Genomic DNA, 21168 nt, shown 5'->3' on the forward strand with positions numbered 1-21168 from the left:
CTACTAAACATTGATAAAAATGTGAATTTTTACGTTATTCTTCAGCACATTAAGTAAAGTTTTGATAAAAACTCGCTTTTGTGTCCATAACAAATGTGCGCGATCCATCTAATGCGCTGTTCGTATGTGATAATGTGTGCTCTTCATTCTCATTACCTACGACCCATATAACATTCATTTCTGCTCGAATTATTGAGCGAAGAAGTCCTCCTGCTCCTATCCTAGTACCTACAAATTTATTTTTACCCTTAATTCTTAAAAAATACAGCCATAAATAGTATTATTTTCGAGGAACAGATTGGGCGAAATATTCTTGAAAATTATCTAAATTTATATTCAAAATAATTTTAACAAAAACACCCACAATTCCGCAAATTGCCGCTTTATTACTTTAAACATAGTATTGTAGACACCTTAATACATCGTTTCTGCTACTCGTTATCTCAGAGTTAGGACAGTTTTGTTAATTCTAGTAGAGCGCGCCGTACACACTGATACAAGTGGTTACGCCTCTTGTCTCCATGTCTTTGCCCCTGCTCCCTTGGGGCTAGACTGGAAACATCTTCCTCTTGTCCCTCACTACAATATATATCTACGTTATATCTAATATAAGTAGTTTCTCCCTTTAAGTAAAACAAAAAACCATACAGATTTTTGCTTCATATACTGCTCCTATGAGAATTTCAGAGTAAAATATAAATAGGTTAACCCAACAGTCCCAAATAATAGATAGGTTCGTGCCGGATTTTTTGGTACGAGACTTGTTGGTAGGGCGGAAACTCATCTCTGGATGACACCTAAGTGATTGTGTTATTTCATAAAAATAATTAATTAGCATATACGTGAAAGAAGAGGGCTGAGAGAAAATACCAGCTGAATTTTCAAAATATTAATATTGTTATTAACGCTGATTCTGGGGTTCGCGAACGTTCCCAAACGATACCGGCAATGAGCGAGAGAGAGAGAGTTTACGTGAAACAGCACATCGTTCAAATGTCTCAGCGAACTCTAGGAATATCGGTACTGTTTATCTTCAAATTACAACTATTACGTAGATATTAATCTCCATCTTTTTCAGAAATGGGGGAAACTGATTGGGTTATAGCGTTAATTAAGCGCGATTTATGCGATGATAGCTTTTGATCAACTAATTAAGCCTTAATTCAAATGTAATGAAAGTTTGGACTACATATTGCCCTTTAATTTCGGTTATTCGATACCTATGATTTTTTTATATACTACATATTGTTTAATATTTCACATAAAGTAGTACATTTTGCGTCCTAAATGGCAATATATTATTCTTCTTTAAAAATAAATGTACGTACTATGCTTTACTTTTGATATTTGAAAAGTTACAAGCAAAGAGGCTCTTTAACAAATAACCATTTTAAATATTCTTACTACCATTTTGATATAATATTAGTACATGTATTAATCAACAACAAGATTGTAACTTACGTAACAAAATCTAAATATACTCGTACACAGTCGGAAAGGCTTTGACGCTAGTTCACAGGCTTTAGAGCTTTGTTTGTAAAAACGTGAAGCGCGCGTTTTTTGCCGACTTTGCTCATTTGAAGTCTACTTTATCTGCTGCGAAAGATACTAGCCGCATATGAAGTGAATAATTAAAAATAATATTTTCAAATTTGAATTTGTTTTTCCGGAATACGCGGTGGCTTCACGATCTCGCAGCTCCGTTCAGTGCGCCCCGCGGCTTGGTTACGCACGCACGTACGATCGTTCGATATCCGTGTTTATTGTGAGCAACACGTGTTTACCTCGCGACATTGCGCGAGTGATACTATAAAAAAATACTGATGTGATTTTAAAAAAATAGTGAATGTAAATAAGTGAAGTGTAATACATGGAGCTGATATTTGTGAATGGCTTTTCCAATTGGAAAATGTCTGGACTCTCAATTTTTCTAGTTTTGGCCATCATGGCTGGGGTGTTGGGATACGTGGACACTGAAACTTATATTAGCGATTTAGACAAGCCAGGTGAGCCTAAACTAATATTTAATTTGGTAGAATTAAGTAAATATTTAGACAGGAGTTCTGTTTTAGTTTTCCCTTGTGTAAATTGTACGCCATAATTTGGCAGGGTAACTTTTCGGGTAGTTCACAAAAGAAACGTAATTGTAAATGCAAAGGTGCATGTTTATGGAAATCTTTACAAACTGCATAAATATTTTAATTACTTTTTATAATTCCTGGTATATAACATGTCCTACGCGCATGCATAACTAAGCATTCAATTTATTGCAGTGGACAGTTTTCTCAGCTCCTTCCGCAGCCGTTAAACGCTCTGGGTTTGCTAAACGTGATTAGCCTAGCATGCAGGAAACCTATTATTTGTATACCCAATTAATTTTCAGAATCATTTAGCTGTCTCTTCTGTGAGAAATATTTAATTTGATATAATAATATTTATACTACAACTAATTAAAAAATATCTGTCGCTTCTTGATATGGACTATTTATAACATAATGTAAAGGTTATCTTAGGTTATAATACTGAAAACTGTATTATAATATTAATGCAAAAACTAGTACAAAGCTATGAACTCAACCTAAGATAAGATTATTTTGTCAAAATATTACATTAAAAACAAGCAATCGATATTTAGAAGAGATGTCAGATGCCTTTTTCATATAGTAAATAATTTGTACTTATATTCAATTAAATTATTTACTAGATGAAATTTCATCGACCACCACGGCTTCCGGTCCAAGAAAACGTCGTGTAGAACCTCTCGGTTCAGAGGCAAGTACTTTACCACTGCGCCACCGAGGTCAATACCAGAATTATTATTATTTTTAAAAAGCTTGATTTGATTTGAATGTTTTGTTAAATTGTACTTTAAAATAAATAACAATATATGAATATGATTTGTTATATTCATATATTGTTTAAATGAACATTATGATGACATTGCTAAGAAAAACTTTAGTTAATTTTATATTGTACTATCAGATATGTAGATATAATTGTGAATGAATAAATAAAAAATAAAGAAATAATAATGCAAAGAACAAACACGAAATTCAATTTTCAATATTTCACGCGAACCGGCCGTGCAACCCGTACATATTTTATTCATCAGAAAACATTCAGTGATATTGTGTGAAATTTCGAAATTCATAATGGCCGATCGGATCATATTTCCCCTGAATTTCATATAAGCTGAACGTCTACCACCAGCTAAACTAAATAGTATGAACTAAGCTCGTTGAACTAAGCTAAGCATTCATTCGTTAGACTGTTATTGCAACACGTGTGAATTTAAACTGTCAACCAGTGTGGTCGGTGGTCGATCGGCTTTAAAACGAAAATCGACTAAGTAAAGTTATTTAAAGGTTTTGCTTACAGGTATTTCTCGGCTATTAATATTGGTATTTTACCCAAATCAGATCCGAGACTAGAAATCTAAACATCCTCTCAGATATCTAAGAGTTTATTTGATTTCAGTAAAGTTAATATAAACACTAGTAGGAACAAGATAGTATAGTTCGGAAGTGAAGGCAGGTCCCTTCAATATATACTTGTGTATAACGATCGAGACTGTTCTATGAATAGCTATTGACAACCCTCGTGAACAATATTGAAAATTCTCGACCATGTTGCACAAACTCTAGATGCTGGTTTTGGTAAAAAAAACTTTTATACATTTGTGTTTTATTTAGTTATTAAGTAAAATTGTAAGAGATTTTTGTTTTTGGTATTTGGACAGTGAGGATTTAGTAAGAGAGGCATCCAAGCTTAGAGTTTTTAAAATGAACGAATAAATTATGTTTGTGTATATTATGCGTTCAGCCTTAGGATTTTATTTTATAGAGATTACGATAAGTAGCTCAACCATTAAACTGTGAGGCAATATAACCTTTATATCGATAGGGTTAAGGCTATCGATTATTCGTTTCTGTCGATAAGGGGATATTATGTTGATTTGTGGTAACTACCAGGCTATATTGAAAGCTTTTCTATGAAGTTGTATTTTATATTTTTTTCTCATTTTTCTCATCTGTGTTGTCGGTTTCATTGTCAGCTGTGACGCGAGATATTCTGCATAAAAATAAACCTTAAAATCTTAAGATTCTTCTGTTGATTTACGACTGGCCGTTCGCCTGTTATTATCCGTCTACCCCTCTTTGGGAACTCTGTTGTTGACACTCCCCTCGTATAGATGGAAGTATTTTTATAGAGTCCAAGCCTAGGATTTCGATTGGTCAAATATTATTAGTATATAGTTTCCATTTAATTCTGTCTTTCATAAACGGAGTCTGAAAAATCATTATTTATGTTTATCGTTTTTAATTGTCGGGCCTAGAAACATTTACATTGTTATCAATAATAAATAAATTATTCATTTAAACTAATAACAAAGTAATAAGTGTATTTATGTCGGTTTATTTTACAAGATTTTATTTACCTTCAATGTATATTATCGGGTGGAATCTTGTAACTCAATTCTGAAGCAGATATCTTCAACCGATTGAGCTGAAATTTTGTACACACGTTTAATATGGATGACAATGCATTATTATAATAAGCATGACCTGATGGTTCACTCAGGAACATCTCCCGACAACGGAACACCTCAACGGTTTACTGCACGTACCTACATTATTTTTATGTCACGCATTGAATGCAATAAGATCTCTTTGACAACAATAAAAGCTTGTGTCATCAAAAACTTATTATGTATCTCTATTTGGTTTGATGGTTAACTGGTAGACGTCAAAAGCGTCAAGTCCATCATTTGTACGGTATATTTAATATTTTTATGTGGTAAAGTTTAATTAAGTAATAATTATTATTCTTTATTTGTATATTAGTAACAATATTCTTAAGAATATGTTAGTAATTTATTAAAATAAATTGCTGAAATGTCCCGTTTTACTAATACTCTCTAATATCCCTCCACAAAGATGGAAGCCTCAAAGGTTTGACATCAAAGTGGCTTTGTGTTTCCTAGTATTGTATCTCAAACCCTATAATAAAGATTACGAAAATGAGTACATAGATTTTTCACCATTCCCATTATTTAGAAGCTCGTGTTAACGTAGTCTAGCACAGCAAATATCATCAGTAAGGATGTCTTTCAATTATCTTTATTATCTCGTGTGAGGTTTGTTAGGTTCGTGGCAAGTGGTAATCTCTGATCTCTGCCTACCCCTATGTGAAACAGGCGTGATATTATGTATGCACGCAGGTTGTGCATATATTATTTAATTAACACCACTGCTCTCTCATAAAACTATAGATTATTGATATATTTATTGTTGTACAGAAATAAGTGCTTAAATTTGTTTAGATTTAATTCTTTTGATGACCAAATAAAAATAAAAGAATTTCAGAATGAGGTCGATGTAACACTGTAATGTATTTGCCAGCACCTGCATTTGAACTTTAAATCCCGTCAAATATCGGATAGAAGTTTGTAGCTCGTAGAGTTAAATGAAGATAGATACCACGTCGCACAAAATGCTATAGAATGCACCACGGCGCAACCAGAGCAGCTTGTGTCGTGGGGCTGGAAGGAAACTGTGTGTAATTTTATTTCCGTGGCTGCGAAGAAATAATGAGTCTTTTATATTTTTGACAATTGATTCAGTATTTCACAATTTGGCATCTTTACATTTTATTACAAAAAAAATTGTTATGTAAATAATAATCCTTTCATATTATATCAATGAGGAAGTCTCAAAGATTGATGAAATTAGCATCGATCATCGACTAAAATGTAGATTGGCTTTCGATATTTTCCTTCATAGGCGTCCAGTGGTAGTCCACCAATTATGAATAATCAGGCCTAAAACTTTTTGATCACAAGCGTACCGTCACAAATAGTCCAAACTTCGCAACCACCGGTTTTATGTGGTATCTCGTCATGATTTTCAGTCTAGATCAGCTGGGGATAGGCAACTTTAATTTTTTAATTATTTCGCGCCGTTTCCTGCGGTCCTTTGCCAGTCTTGCCCATTGCTTTCGTAGATATCATAAGCGGTATCTATCAGTTATATATCAGTGGTCTCAACGCCCGCTCGTTACAGGAAGCGTTTGAGGTTTCGAGTACTTTAAAGAATTCCTTTGTTACTCACCCCGCTCCAGTTCTAGAACATGCTGACATGCTATATTTTCTGCTAGTTGTGCTTTGAAACTTCGGTTGTGTGAGAATTTCGGGAAATTAAGGCATTAGTGGAATCATAATATACTCAAAATATTAATTACAAGGACAAATCCCAATAGGACTGGAAAACCAAAAATATAACCTAGCTATTTTATCCCTATATAATGGTGGCTTTTTATACACGTTGCTTGTTCAGTACTAGTACCAAAACAATTTCTAAAACAATATTAAAGTATAGTAGAGGTAAATAAATTAAACAAATTTTCGATTGTCGATAAAAATGTTTCCCAAGCTACTAATTTTATTAACTATCTCAAGTTATGAGTGCAATAGCGATTAGGATAGGAATTTACGATGTCTGCTTGGGAGATCCGGGTTTAATACAATGCTCATTAGGATACTCTGGCTGTGGAAACTTCATGTATCTGGGAGAAATCTGTAGATGTATCTTGTCATCATAATGACATTATTATTATATCAAATACTTTCTATCATCTAAGCGTTTTTCCGGTTTCTTTCTTAGCCATTGAGCATAGGAAATCCCATGTGAAATCAAATACTCTTGCGTCTTGGTGTCAGGGATTCGAAATCGGTTTATGATAATTTTTTTACTTTCTGCCGGCTCAATATTATAGTATATTAGGACTTGTAGTCAATTTCCAGTTTACCATTACTGAAAAAACGTAAGTTACTACGATTTTCCTAGGATTCGGCAGTCGATATCCAGGTCATTAGTGCTCTCCTAAAATACTGGACTGAGAAAAAGTTTAGTTACGATTTGGAAACTTTTGTAGACAAGATGTAATTACTACTGTGCCATCGGAGAAAGTCTTTCTTCTTTCATCTTTTCATGTCTTCTGTTGCATTCGCGTCTTTGGCGACGAAAAACGATATCCATTCCAAAAAAATAATATATAATTTTTATCTAAAGTGAAACGTAAAAATAAAGTATTTTTTCACCCAAGCATTAAACGCAGCAGTAACATTATTCAATGACTTTCCCGTATCACAACATGTCGACTGGGCACACCCGCCATAAATTATCATAAGAGAGGACGGTACGGTGTACTACACGTCAAGATGCCCCGCAAGAACCCCTATGCCATGGTAATAATGGTGAATCTGGTAGAATTGTCGTTAAGAGTTGTTGGCGGTACGTAATCTTCTTTGGTAGCTTGCATTTTTTCTTCTCAATCCAATTACCCACATGTTTCGGAATTTCTCTCACTACAGAATATATTTTATTAAAATTCCGAGGAGATCGCAAGAGAAAAGGCGTTACCTTCGAAATGGGAATTCATTTTTGAGATATCGTGTAGTACAAATATATTATATTCGATGTGGTTATTCCGGTTCTTTCCGAATGTTTGTCATATATAGTTATTAAAATTCATTTTGACATAAGCTGACATCAGAGAGATCTTGTTTCATTTAGCGTATGACAAAAAAATCACAATAATCATAAACATAATTTTTATTTGCTCAAAAACATGCTAAATATAGAGATGTCCGTGCATTTAATCGTTGAGGATTTTCCTCCACAGGCCATACTTGGTCCATCATCAGGTCTTACTTACAGGGCAAGTAAAATACTCGTAAAATGTTGTTATAATAAAATGATCGCTTTGATGTTGTTAGCAATTTATAAAGTTAATCCTCTTACAGCTTTTGTAATCGCAAACATAAAACCTTTTTATTTTACAGTGTTTTTGCCACTAAACATTAGAAACTGGCATGGCAATAAGTTTTTACAATAATGTGCACGGCGTGCTCACATTTAACATTAATGCCCGTGCATTTAACAGTTCTTCGGAGTTCTCACGTCTGGATCTGTTCCTAGGTTCACCGGCTTCGAATCAGGTAATATTTTAGTATATATCCAATCTAAACGTGTGTACAAAATTTTAGCTCAATCGGTTGAAGATAATATCTGCTTCAAAATGTAGTTGCAAGATTCCACCCGAGTAGACGTAGGCACATTCATAGTTACATTGCAAATTATATAAAAGCTTGTAAAAAGAATTCTGTAGGCTGTGTGCGTAACATCGCCTCCGATAAACATACTTTTGAACAGCAAACGAGTTTGTAACTCTAAACAAAGTTATCTTTCTCGATGGGATGTCGGTTTTCAGACGCAATTCCGGAGATACAATTAATGATGGGTTTCACTTGTTTTATCGAGTTGGCGGAAACTTTAATGCTATGACTTAAATGGATTTGAAAAAAAATGCAAGTAAGTAATTATTGATTGCTATACAGTTGACAGTATATAAAGCTAACCAAAATAACTACACATTGAATTTTACGCAGGAAAAGAAAACTGTATTGTTTTAAAGAAATCTCTTGAGTTGATGCTGTCCCAATGCTGTCTATACACTATCGACAACTTTTCGCCAAATTTGGCAGATTCAGTATATTACTGGTTATTCATTGTGATAAATAACAACTCTCATTCAAATTACGTAATGTTCCTGCTTTTGTGATAGTGTACAGCTGGCTATAAGTCAAAATAATTTTCAACTAGGATCGCCGAGCACACTATCGCCGAGCTCAGACACTTGCCCGGAAGCGTGAACATTGCGCAGTTCATATCAGTGTTTTTATTTAACGCAATGAAAAACCAGCAACTTATACCGAATCCGCCAAAGTTCGGTAAACTGTTCGACGAAAGTGTGGAGCCTTGGCATCAAATGATCAGTACTCTTCATCAATAGCCTCATTGAGCCCGCTTCCTGCTCGCCAGCTCTTGCCGGGACACAATAGCTTCATTGCTGTTTGTGAAGTGATTGTTGGATAGCAGATGCAACAAATTGATCCTGCACCTTGATGAACATTAATTTAAAAAAAAAATGAATTTTTAATAGACCAACCTTCGTAACCGTGGCGTGCTCACACAACGGGCGGAGTTCGATTTTCTGTTGATATTCTTGTTTATTTTTCCTTTCATCTTTTCGCTTTCCCTGCGAAATTAAATTACCATAAAAGCAACGACAAATTACTTTTTCGGATATTGAACTATCTCTGTAATTAAAATCTGAAAATAAAAAATGCTTATCTTGACATTTTGACATTGGACGTGAAACAGAAATTAATTAATTAAGAATCATAAATTGCAATAAATCGTTCTTATGCTAATTTATTTTCATAAAAAATATAATTATTAGTCAAAACGTAAGAAATAAAGTTTTTCCTAAAGATTGATGACTGGTAGAGAATGCTTTTGCTTTATAGCACCATGGTAAATAAAGTTTGGAGAAATAAATTACGTAAAAAGTAAGAATCGTTCAGTATTTTTTTTAACAACAACTTAATTATCAAGATGAGTATTTCTAGTTCATATCGCCAAAGTATCAGAAAAATATATTGCGAATTTAAGTAAAGTAGGCTATTATTATATTTATTATAATTAGGTATCTATTACATTTTTAGCTGCAATTGTGTCTGCCTGTTACACTACAAATGAAAGACAGATGTAATTGAGACATGCTCCTATTTTCCAAGTCGGTTAGGAAAAGCAGTTCAAGTTTATGTTTGTTTATTTGAGGTTAAGTTTAGTACTTTGTGTACATTTGAGTGGTTATTTCGGCTCACTCTGTTTATGTTGCAGTACGTCGCTGGCCGACTGTTCACTTCAGTTGTAAATTATTTTCAAAAAAGATGTTAAAAAATTTTAGAATATATATGGACATATAGATTTGCTATTCCATAGTGCCTGAGCCGAGCTCCACTCTGTATTTTTGTTAAAAGTTTTAATGAAATGGAAAAAACAAATTTAACCAGATCCTGGCTAGATCTATTGTATGCCCCCATGTGGTTTTATATTTCAAAAGTTAACGAAGTCGTTACTCGTTTCCGAATACGCGAGTAAAATACATATAATTTATACGAATATTGCTCGTTTAATATAAGGATAACTTACGTAAAACGGAACGCAACTTTAAAATAATAACTATATAAAATTCGATATTTTCAGCAACTAATCTGTACGAAAAAGGAATGTAAATATTTATCGATTTATTTTACTGATGTATAACGACTAAGGTAAGTCTCATAGCTATACGTCTGTCGAAGAGCCTCTATGAAAAGTTTAGAGTCATGAAGATGGCTTTAAAAATGGAGTGTGATATCGAAGTAATTATCATAATGTAAAATATACATACGGAGCACGCATTAAAGCTCATTTTTAAATGAAACTAATTTTGTCGAGTGACAGCTGTGACTTTTACGCATGAACTTCTATATTCTCTTCTATTAGAGACTGCAACATTGGAGGTGCCGGGTTCGACCTTCGGTCAGGTCAAGATGGAAAATGATCTCTTTCAGATTGATCTGGGTCTAAGATATTTATATGTATATTGTGTAATAGAATATACTATCGTAGAGTTATCCCATATCACAATTTTTGTTTGGGGCTAATTCGTTTTTCCCTATTATATTTTTATAGGTACTTTATATCTATTAGGATTTGTTTGCGCATGTGATGCTTCTATTTCATGGGCTTTACACATACAACGTAGTATATATATTTACCCCAAATATCCGTAAAAGTTAGTAGCCGTTTTCATCTCGCGCCTGTTCAATGTTTAATTTCCTTATTACTCATATTGCTCATAATGTTCCAAACTGTCCCGATTAACTTTGCGTCTCGTGTAGAAACTCGGCGGTCGTAAACCGAATGGAAACAGAGCATATTTTTGATGTATCTTCCAAAGAGAACCAACTTTTGTCGTATCAACATTGTTTGTAAACATACTTTACCCGGTGACTTTCAAATTCAAAATTCCTTATTCAACTAAGGATGATTATACGTAAACTGATTTATGTCAAAAATTAATTTAAAACCAAGACTCAATTGTTAGTAAACATACTTTACAAGTATTGTACTCTGTTCCCGGTTACTTTCAAATTCAAATTTCGCAACAAACTTCACCGCACTTTTTCTCCAATGAGGTCAATTGACAATGTGGGTCTTAAAAATATCACTTCAAAATTTTAGGTTATAATGGACATGGGATGGATGTTGAGCGCATGCACACATTGCATAGTTAGTATAACTGCTTTTGTTTACCGCAATAAAAACTAACAATATATCCCGAATCATATTGTACCCTATTTAAAGCGAATAAATATTTTTTGATTCTGATTTGATAATAAGTGTGAAGCCGGCATTACAGGGTACAATATAATACAATACAATAAAAGAGTATTGTATTGTATTGTATTGTATTGTATTATATTGTAGTAATTGTACCGAAAGTGAAATATACAAAAAATATATCACATACAAAATAAAAGAAAGGCAGGGTAGACAGAGCTGAGAGCCGAAATAATAAAAAATCTGTCTCCTTTTTAAACCTCTCGTCTCCTTTTTATCACGTTATATTTGAAAATCCTCTTCCTTTTCCTTGCGCAGTCTATTAGTATATATAAATAATTTGAAGATTCGGCTATTTCTTCTCTACAAATATCGTACACTATAATATTTTACAATAGGTTATGACAGGCACATTACGAGGCTGTCGCGTGTTTGCTATCGAATCTAAGCAACGCAGGGGCATAAACTATATCAGCCGCTTCCGATCAGGGGCTTTATGTCTATATGCGGTATATAATGTGCGCCACGTCATGCCGGCAAATTAATGGTTGTAAAAGTGTCCGACTGCTTTCCTCCGATAAAAAAGGAGGTTAGACTGGTACCTAAGTATATATAATTTTTAACCCAAGTGCAAAAATAAGCCGTTTTGAAAGTTTCAGCCACTGGGGTTCCGGACTTCTTAAAGAGAGGACATGCCGTGACTCACCTCGCGAGACCAATTGGTTGTTTATATGCTTCATAATAACATTAGTATATTTACAACATACATATATTAAAAAAAAACAGTTATTGCCACAATAGCCTGGGGGAAAAAATATTTAGTTTGTTCTGTTGAAGTCTATAGAACCCCAGACAAGAGGCATAGAGGCGTTATGTTACATAATATTTCATGCAATCATTATTTTTGCAAATAATGAACAATGTTTTTTTTGGTCAAAATTTTCGGTGTATGTTACCCAACTTCGGAGAAGCGAACAGGAAAGTTTTGATTTTGTTTTACATATTAATTATTACGAATCCTATATTTCAGAAAAGCTCTAAAAATAATACAGCCATTAAGAATATAAAAATATTTTATGAAGAGTATTATATCAAAACTGTTGATTTACTCAAAATATGTTCATGAGAACAACAATTATTATCGATATGACGAAATTGTAACAACATATTAAAATTCGTAAATAATAATGAGATGAAAAAATTCTGGAATCGAGCGGGAATTGAACCCGCGCCCCCGTCTATCCGTGACAGTGCTCTCAACCAACTATCGAGACCACACCGGTCCGGCCGAATCAATTCATCACTTCACGTCTCACGCCGACGTACAGTATTTTCATTAGAGAGCAGTAGCTGTACTCTTAACTTATCAACATTACAAATAGGTTTTTTGAAAATACCCAAGCATCTATTGAAATGTATTTGTTATACATGTCAAACAAAAAAGATAGACAGGGGCGCGGTTTCCCGCTCGATTTACGATTTTTTTCATCTCATTTGTATTTTCAAATATAAGTTAAAAAGCACGTGTGACATGTATAACAAATCCATTTAAATATTAAAATTCGGTTGCAATTTTACATGAACGTTGAAATCATTTTTTGTGTAGTCGTCTAAAAATATATACGGCCATAATAAATATTTATTTATACAAACCTTTTGTTACATATGTCATACTCCGCGAGTTATCGTCGATGGGCATCGCATAAACTGTCTCCATAAAGTTTCGGTAAATAGGGTCTTTTCATCGAGATATAGGCGCACCTTTTCAGACCAGCGACGTCACACCAAAGTTTAGGTACGATGTGTACTATAGCACCCCATGGGGGGTCTCTTCTATAGGTAAAAGTATTGTAAGTATGGCACCTAAAATTTATAACAAAATTCCAAAACAAGTTAAAGATCAGAATTTAAATTTATTTAAAAAGCACCTCAGGTCCTTGCTGATTGATAAATGTTATTATAATTTGAACGATTATTTAATGACTAACTCAGATAAAAATTTAGTTAATTTAGTTACTTTTATTTATTCGATTTTGTTTTGTGGGATGATAGCATGCTCACCATTTACAGTTGCATACCCGTCGACGGTGAAACATGTAGGATTCAGCTTTTCTTTTAACACCACATTGTAAAAAATATATAAACTCATGTTTTTGCAAATAAATATGGACAATGGATAGTAACACGCTACGGAAGTATGAACAGGTTCGAGCCATGAGATAACATTTTATGCCGATTCCACACTATCCACCAAATTTTCACCAAATTTTGGCAGATTCGGTACACATTGCCGGTTTTTCATTGGAATAAATTAAAGCACTCATACATACATACACGCGTACTCAGGGCCAACCACAATTCCGCACAATACCAAACGCACTGTTACCACCAGCTATTAATTTTATTATTTTATTATAGTTATGAAAATACATAATTTTGACATAATTCAATACCACACAAGAATGTGTGGTATTGAAATGAATGATTGTATCAAGCGATAAGATTTAATTTGGTTAAAAAATTGTACCTTCTGTATGTTAGTTTCACTTCTTTGCTTAAAACTCGGACAACCCTCTTCGGTAAAAAAATGGCGGGACAACACATAAATTGTGCTCGTTTGTTTGCATGTTTACGTCCACGTAACGCCTAAATGCGTAATTACGGTCTGGAAAAATAAGATAAAAGAAAGATAAATTATCTTGTTTTACCTATATTTTGTGTGTTATTATTGTATTTTCATGATTGAAATAATAGGTAATTAAGATAATAAATTTCTTAACCATAATACTTAAATATGAATTACATAACATAAAACATATGTAAATATTTAATATGAAAATATGATGCGTGTTTGTTTGCCCTATATTTACTCAACAAGCTGTTTAAATCCTCATTTGTAATTGTAATAAGTTCTTTGTAATTTGAGACCTGTTTGCTTGCGAACGAGTTTGATTAATTATTTCCATACGTAAGTACTAATATTATAAAGATTTGATATAGACATGACGAAAACATCAGTAATAACGTAGGTTACTTTTTATTATGGTTTTACCCGAGCGAAGCCGGGACGGGCCGCTATACTAGCAGATGCCCCCGTTATTCAGGTGGTCACTAATTTTGCCATACGATACTATAAAAATGCACGTGATTGTTTCACATTAGTCTCATCTGAACTATGATATAAAAAGCTCCGCAGTTAGCACGCTAAAGATGTTTTCACTTGAAGAACTGTTTCTAAAAATCAATCAAAAATAAATTTGATGAACGACGCATCTCAATTTGGTACGCCAGTATAATACAGAAGTGTAAAACTTTAAACGACAAGATTTAAAATTTTACTCAAAGCTTCCGGGACGAAAGTTTAGTGTAATTTCAGTCACGTGTGCTTCCAAGTGCCGTACGTCCAAAGTTGTGAAAGCTCGCGGCGCGGTAACTTTTATGTCACTCTGCGGAGCTATTCTGGGATTATAATCTGCGTTAATTGTACTGTCTAAATACTTGATGATTTAAAATTACGTAAATTACAACAAGTAGATGGCGCTACTGTGCATAAAAAAGTATTTATTTAATGGCGCGGGTTTAACACCGCGGAGTTACTGCAGCTAAAATACCTATATTTATATATTTTTAGACTTTGTTGTATCTTTCTGTCTATCCTTGATCTATGAATAAATACTATAATATTGAGTTCTATAATTGATATCGAACATAGCTACACACGGATTTAAATTAACTTTCACCGATATTTGGATAAAATAAACAACGAATTTCGTAATTTATTGGGAACATGGTAGTTCAAACTGATGGGGTCCCATTGCGCCCGGTGGCTACTCTGTCATTAACAATATTATGTACATGGATTTTGTGTTTCGTTTCGCGTACGGAAAATATAAAGGAGAATAACAAATACATTTTTTTTTGGGAATAAAGGAATATCTCTTAGACCTCGCGTATCCAATATCACGGGTATGTTGAGGCAGGCATGGAATACCTTTGTTGGATGTTCTAAGTTACTCGAGGAATTTCATTGATTTTTTTACTAAGCTTTCATGCCTCAACCCATCGCCGGTTGACTGTAAGAAAGCTGTGTGGGGGCCGCTGTTATAATGTGCACGTGTATCTTTCTTGTATTCGTTTTTATTTATGGTTATTTTTCTTATAACAGAGTATATATAATATTATTTTATAGAAAAACTTACTTCACTTTCTGACACATGAATTTTTAACTATTTCCTATACTACTTCTTGCCAATTGATTTATTGGAAAAGAACAACAAAAACATTTGAAAAATGTAACGTTATCTAAGTGCTTACTTTTATATTTTAAACAAAGGAGAACAAATCAGTTATGTATCTAAAGATGAAATTAATTACAAGGGTCCGCGTGAATGTATTGTTTGTGTTTGTTGGAGAAGCAAGTTGAGTATTAGAGATTTGGAAATTATATTTATATTGATACGTATTCTCTAACCAGGACCTCACAAGCCTGCCCAACGAACTATGCTATAACGGGTGCAATCGAATCAGAAATGTAAAGCCAGTAAAATATAAGGATGGCGAAGTGGTGTAGAAAAAGTAGAAAAGCGGATTCTGGGCTTCGACTCCCTATCAGTATAGGAAGAGCAAGGAGGTAATCGAAAATTCTCTTTACCTGAGAAAGAGAATGAATGTCATCGATATAGTTCGAAGATAGGTTTATGGCCAGTAAAATACTGCAATTTCATTCCAAAAACTTTGACACATACCTATCTAAGTATACGTTGGGATTGTGCCGGGCTTTTTGCGAATAAAATTTATAAATGTTACTCGAAACTCGTTACTCGAATAAAATTTATAATGTTACATCTAAATGTCCAGCGTATTAGATCGCTGAAGTAGAAGTGGGCGGGCCGTATAGCACGCAGAACTATGGCAGTTGAGACAGAAGGATTCAGGAGTGATAGCTATGTTCCACCGCCAACCAGAATGATTGTACGACCACGAGTGCAGATGTTGGATGCATGTCATTATCTCCCAGTCTTCAACACATGGACTAAAATCCGTAGCTGTGGCTGGAATAATGAGTATAGGAAAAATGTATTCATAATACCCGTTTTTTATGTTTAAATATAACAATATTATCATATGATATTTTGTAAAAAAAAAGCCTTTATAACGGGCAATCTATGGGTCAATTACACCAAAAAGACCCTGGATATCCTGCGTGTCCAATATAATAATGCTTTTAGAATGTTGTTGGGTCTGCCTCGGTACTGCAGTGCGTCGGAAATGTTCGCGCAAGCTCGGACGGATGGCTTTCACGCGATCATACGCAAAAAAACAGCCTCGCTATTGAGAAGAGTCAGAGACAGTCCCAATGGCATTTTAAGAACAGTAGCGGAGAATAACTACTCTCCAATTTTAAGAAAATTCTATTGTATACTAACACTAATTAATAAGTCATGGTACTAACATTTCTATGGATTTACTGGTGATCCGAAATAAACGAATTTTTTTTTATTATTTTTATAACCGAATCTGATATTGAAAGTCCACATGAAATAATTCATTATAACATTTTCCTGTGGACCCGAAAGTCAACATCGACGGTCGAAGTAATATTGTGTTATAAGCCCATCAAAATGGAAGCAACAGATGATAGTAGTCAAAGCCATTTTAATGCAATAAATTATGCATTAGATAAACAAGAAATTAGTTTACCAATAAACAAAAATAAAATGACCTTTGCGTGAAGACAACAATGGAAACATGAGCTTACATTTATTACAATGTGGTATTAAATAGAAGACAGACAATCATTATTGTTTTACGGGCTATGGGTATGCTTTAAATGGAGCTTGCTATCATCCCAAAACAAATACGAAAAATAAATACATAAAAGCTATACTACGACGTCAACACTGAGGGTGACCCCTCGACTGGAAGTTGGGACTATCCGTTTTCTGTTATGTCTGTACTATTTATAGAAATGGTACGCAGTCTTAATCATAATAGTCTCAATCAGTTACATCATTATCAACTGATTGAGGCAAAAAAAGACTTATTACTAATACTACTTATTGACACTCACGTCATTTTTATCAGAGTTGAGGAAATCTTTATGAATTATACATATTTGATAAAGGTTCGATCGTTTCAAAGAAAAGTTTACGGAAGTCGTTAAATACTAATCCTTTACAGGGGGAGATCCCTCTGGAGATAACGGGGAGGATCGGGAGAAGCAAATAAACGTTTATCTCGATATTACATCCGTTCTTGATCTGATAATCTAATGGCAACACGTCATGTACTAACAATCAATTTGTGTTCTATAATATTTCTTTGAAGTCATTGTGTCACTTTGTAGAAGGTGATGGTTCAATCGTTGTAGTGGTTATCACACGTGATTAAAAGGCCTCGCGTTTGAATCCTATGCGTGGTTGATGGAGTTGATATCAATGTGACTTATGTATTAGTTTTCGTAGATCGACATGATCTTGAGTCTATGTCTTGGTATAGTATTTTTTTCAAATCACCACTAACTTCCGGTGAAAGAAAATATGGTAATTATCAGGATCCTTAATCCTTTATATGTGTTTCTATGGCGGCCGAGTCGCAGTCTTGTTGAGAATTGTCTTCTAAAAGATACTAAACTATCGTCGACATTTCCATCGATATTTACGAAAGTTTGAAAAGTAATTTTATTTACCAAATTCAATTGCAGCTACAAGAATCGTTGTAGACTTTGCAAAATATTATAGTTACGTTCTGTCTAAATCGGTTAACAATGCCGGAACAAAACAAGAGTACTTAAACTTGAGAATTGATCAGATATGCATAACAAATGAAGACGTGACAGTCGTTCAGTCGTCGTCCGGAACTTCGGGAACACCCGGAGCACCCGGAAAACAATTGGAAACCATTCGGAAAGTTGCAGCCCTAATCGGTACTTGTTGGAGTGATTGCCGCAGATAGAACACGTTTGTAAGTCGAAATAAAGATTCTCATATGTTTTTGAGCGTTTTCGCAAAAAAATGGATTACGATGAAAATTGGTTATTATTTCTTAGCGAAAACTGATTAAATCGTAGGATATTTTTTATAATTTATTGCCAGAACTAGTCATCCTTACGATTTCGCCCTTAAATCCAATGGAAACCATGTTTTTTTCTAACTAAGGGGTTAGTGCGGGTTTGCATTTCACTTCTGACCAAACAAATCACATTTCAGTATGGTTATCGTTGCGTCAGAATGGCGCAATGTGATTGGTTCGCTGCGTCTCACTTCGAATCGATTCTATAGTGAGAAGTGAAATGCAAACCCGCACTTCGCCCACTAGTGTAAGTCTTCTCCATGTTACTATGTGCATACGAAATTTCATGAAGATTGTATGAGGAGATAAAGCGCGAAGAGGTAACAAACAAATTAATTATCACATTAGGTATATCACTTAAGATTACCATAGAGTTAAGATAAGACAGTTTCTTTCAAACTCTTGAAATGGATTACAAAACAAGTTTAAGTCACAGCCTTAATTCACAACCCTTTTGTCAAGACACATTGACCAATCCTAACTACCCCCGACAAGTGCCATCTCATCCATTGTCAAGTAAAGCCGGCTCAAAGTTACGGGATCAGTAGGCCCAAGATCTTGTAAAGGGTGTTAGGACAGGAGCTAACTTCATTATCATCAAAGTCACTTCAACTGGCGTAATTTGTGAGCGACAAAATGGAACAAACGCGGCGCGTCAATATCGCAAAGCTGAAGGATCAGTATGACGCCACAGATAATTTATCGGTGGCGTTTTATTGGTCTCCACTAATATTATCGTCGAGGCGGCACGCCAAGAAGAACATCACAAGCTTTTAGTTGGTTACTCCTGTCCCGATGATCGTCTGAAATTAAATCTTGCAAGTAAAAATAGTTGATAGAATTCATTTTTGGTCTCATTTGTTGTAACATTTTACTATTTCACCTAGGTTCGCTTGTCAATGAATTGAAATTTTCCACGTCGCTTCAGTTTCCAAGACTATGCAATAGAATGATAAATATGACCTGATTGAGCACCCAGGATCGGCTACAGATGAAATTTATCAACCGTTTACTGCACGGACTATTTTCGAAATATTTTTTGTCACGCGTTGAATTTCTCTGACGACAATAAAAGCTTGTGCCAAAAATTACGATTTTTGTAAAATGTATTATATATTGCTATAATTATTAATTTACGCACAACATCGTGTTGTTTATTGTAGCATTCTGCCGCTGACCTAGGACGCTGGGTAAAGGCTATTAGAACAAGAAGTATAAGTGGATTATCAGCAAAGTTATTTAAATTGTCGATTTCACCCGTTTTATCTACTGGATTTGACTGACAGGACACCTTAAAAATAATGATTCATAATGAAAGTGCTTCTGACATGGTTGGAATCGACACCAAAAGGGTTTTTATGAAATTTCTTTTAGCTGTGGACGTTCCGAAGTGTCAATAGTTTGTAGCTTTTTGAGAATTACTATGTAATATAAAATTTAAGGTGAAAAGTACATATAAAGGTCTAAATTTCTGAATAAATGATTTGATTTGACATTCCTTTTTTATACTCTTATCACTATCTTGTGTTGATTTAATACTGAAAATATAATACTAGTTACTGTTTATTTCTCAATATAATATCCTAAAAGCATTATATTGCGTTTGCAATATACATTGTGTTTAATTCCTAAAATCCGTTTATTATGTATGTTCAATGTTCTTAATTGTAGGAACAGTTGATACGAACCAATTGTAAAATCACACAATCTTTGATACAAAATTCTAAGTAAAGTAATTTACGAGCTCTTTCAAGTGAGCGGTAGTGGGAACTAGAATACTGAGAGTACCGTCAACGACACAACTCACAGAGCAATTTCATCTCTATTACCGTGGTATAAAGATCAGTGTTGGTCAGACTTGACGTGCTGTTGGCTGTACCATGGCCGGCTGGTAATCTTTATCAGGCCTGAATAAATAGTAGAGACCAACTGTGCTTATAAGAAATGGGGGTGTTTACTTAAAACTATGTGGTGCGAGTTACAAGCTTATTTATTACTGCTGGCTTGGCTCGAGTAAAACCATAATACATTAAATATAGTATAAATATGTTAGGATAAATCACACAGATTGAGCTAGCTCCAAAGTAAGTTCGAGACTTGTGTTATGGTATACTAACTCAACGATACTATATTTTATAACATATACATATATAGACAAACATCCAAGACCCGGGACAATCAGAAAAAGATCATTTTCCATCATTACCCGATCGGGGATCGAACCCGAGACCTCTCGGTTCAGAGGCAAGCACTACCACTGCGCCACCGAGGTCGTCTCAGATTATACATATATACCTTCCTCTCGCATTAATATATTTTTTAAAAAGCATGAAACTCCATCTTTAAAGATCTAAGCATACACACGGACAGACAGAGGGAAGCGACTTTGTTTTATACTATGTACTCATATTGATGGGTTCATGGCCGTCATTTTGATTTGTAAAATGTATGTCTTGTCATGTATGATTCTTACAGACTGACCAGGATATCTGGCCCGGTGATCGAAATCGAAAACTTTCAAAAGTCATATTGAAATGACGTTGTCAAAATTAAACAGTAGCGACATCGTAACCGGGCCGGGATTTGATAATTTTGTCAATGTGTATGTGAAAATCGCTACCGCTTCTATCTTGGGCTGGCAGTAAAGCGTTGTTTACGGAGCGACCCAAACTACGGGAGAATACATTACTGACTGACAATATCAGTGTATTCACATTAAAATTAATTAATGTTTACATTGTTTCTTTATTTATTTACACAACACAACATTGTAAACATAAAATTTACAAATAGAAAAGTACAAATGTACTAGTTATTTCCATAGATATTTCTTTCTTCCTATAATTTGTAGTGGACCTTGGGC

General features: G+C 34.3%; 1 protein-coding gene across 1 annotated transcript in view; it reads left to right on the forward strand.

The window, feature by feature from the left end:
• Positions 1 to 1681: 1681 nt before the first annotated feature.
• The window catches only part of LOC128677358 (protein turtle-like), a 57190-nt gene continuing 37703 nt past the window's right edge, over positions 1682 to 21168 (forward strand). The window contains exon 1 of the mRNA XM_053758130.2: positions 1682 to 2006. Coding sequence (XP_053614105.1) covers positions 1871 to 2006 — 136 coding nt within the window. The 5' untranslated portion in view covers positions 1682 to 1870. The remainder of the gene's footprint in view (positions 2007 to 21168) is intronic.

Source organism: Plodia interpunctella, chromosome 17 (assembly GCF_027563975.2).
Source record: "Plodia interpunctella isolate USDA-ARS_2022_Savannah chromosome 17, ilPloInte3.2, whole genome shotgun sequence".
Classification (NCBI taxonomy): domain Eukaryota; kingdom Metazoa; phylum Arthropoda; class Insecta; order Lepidoptera; family Pyralidae; genus Plodia; species Plodia interpunctella.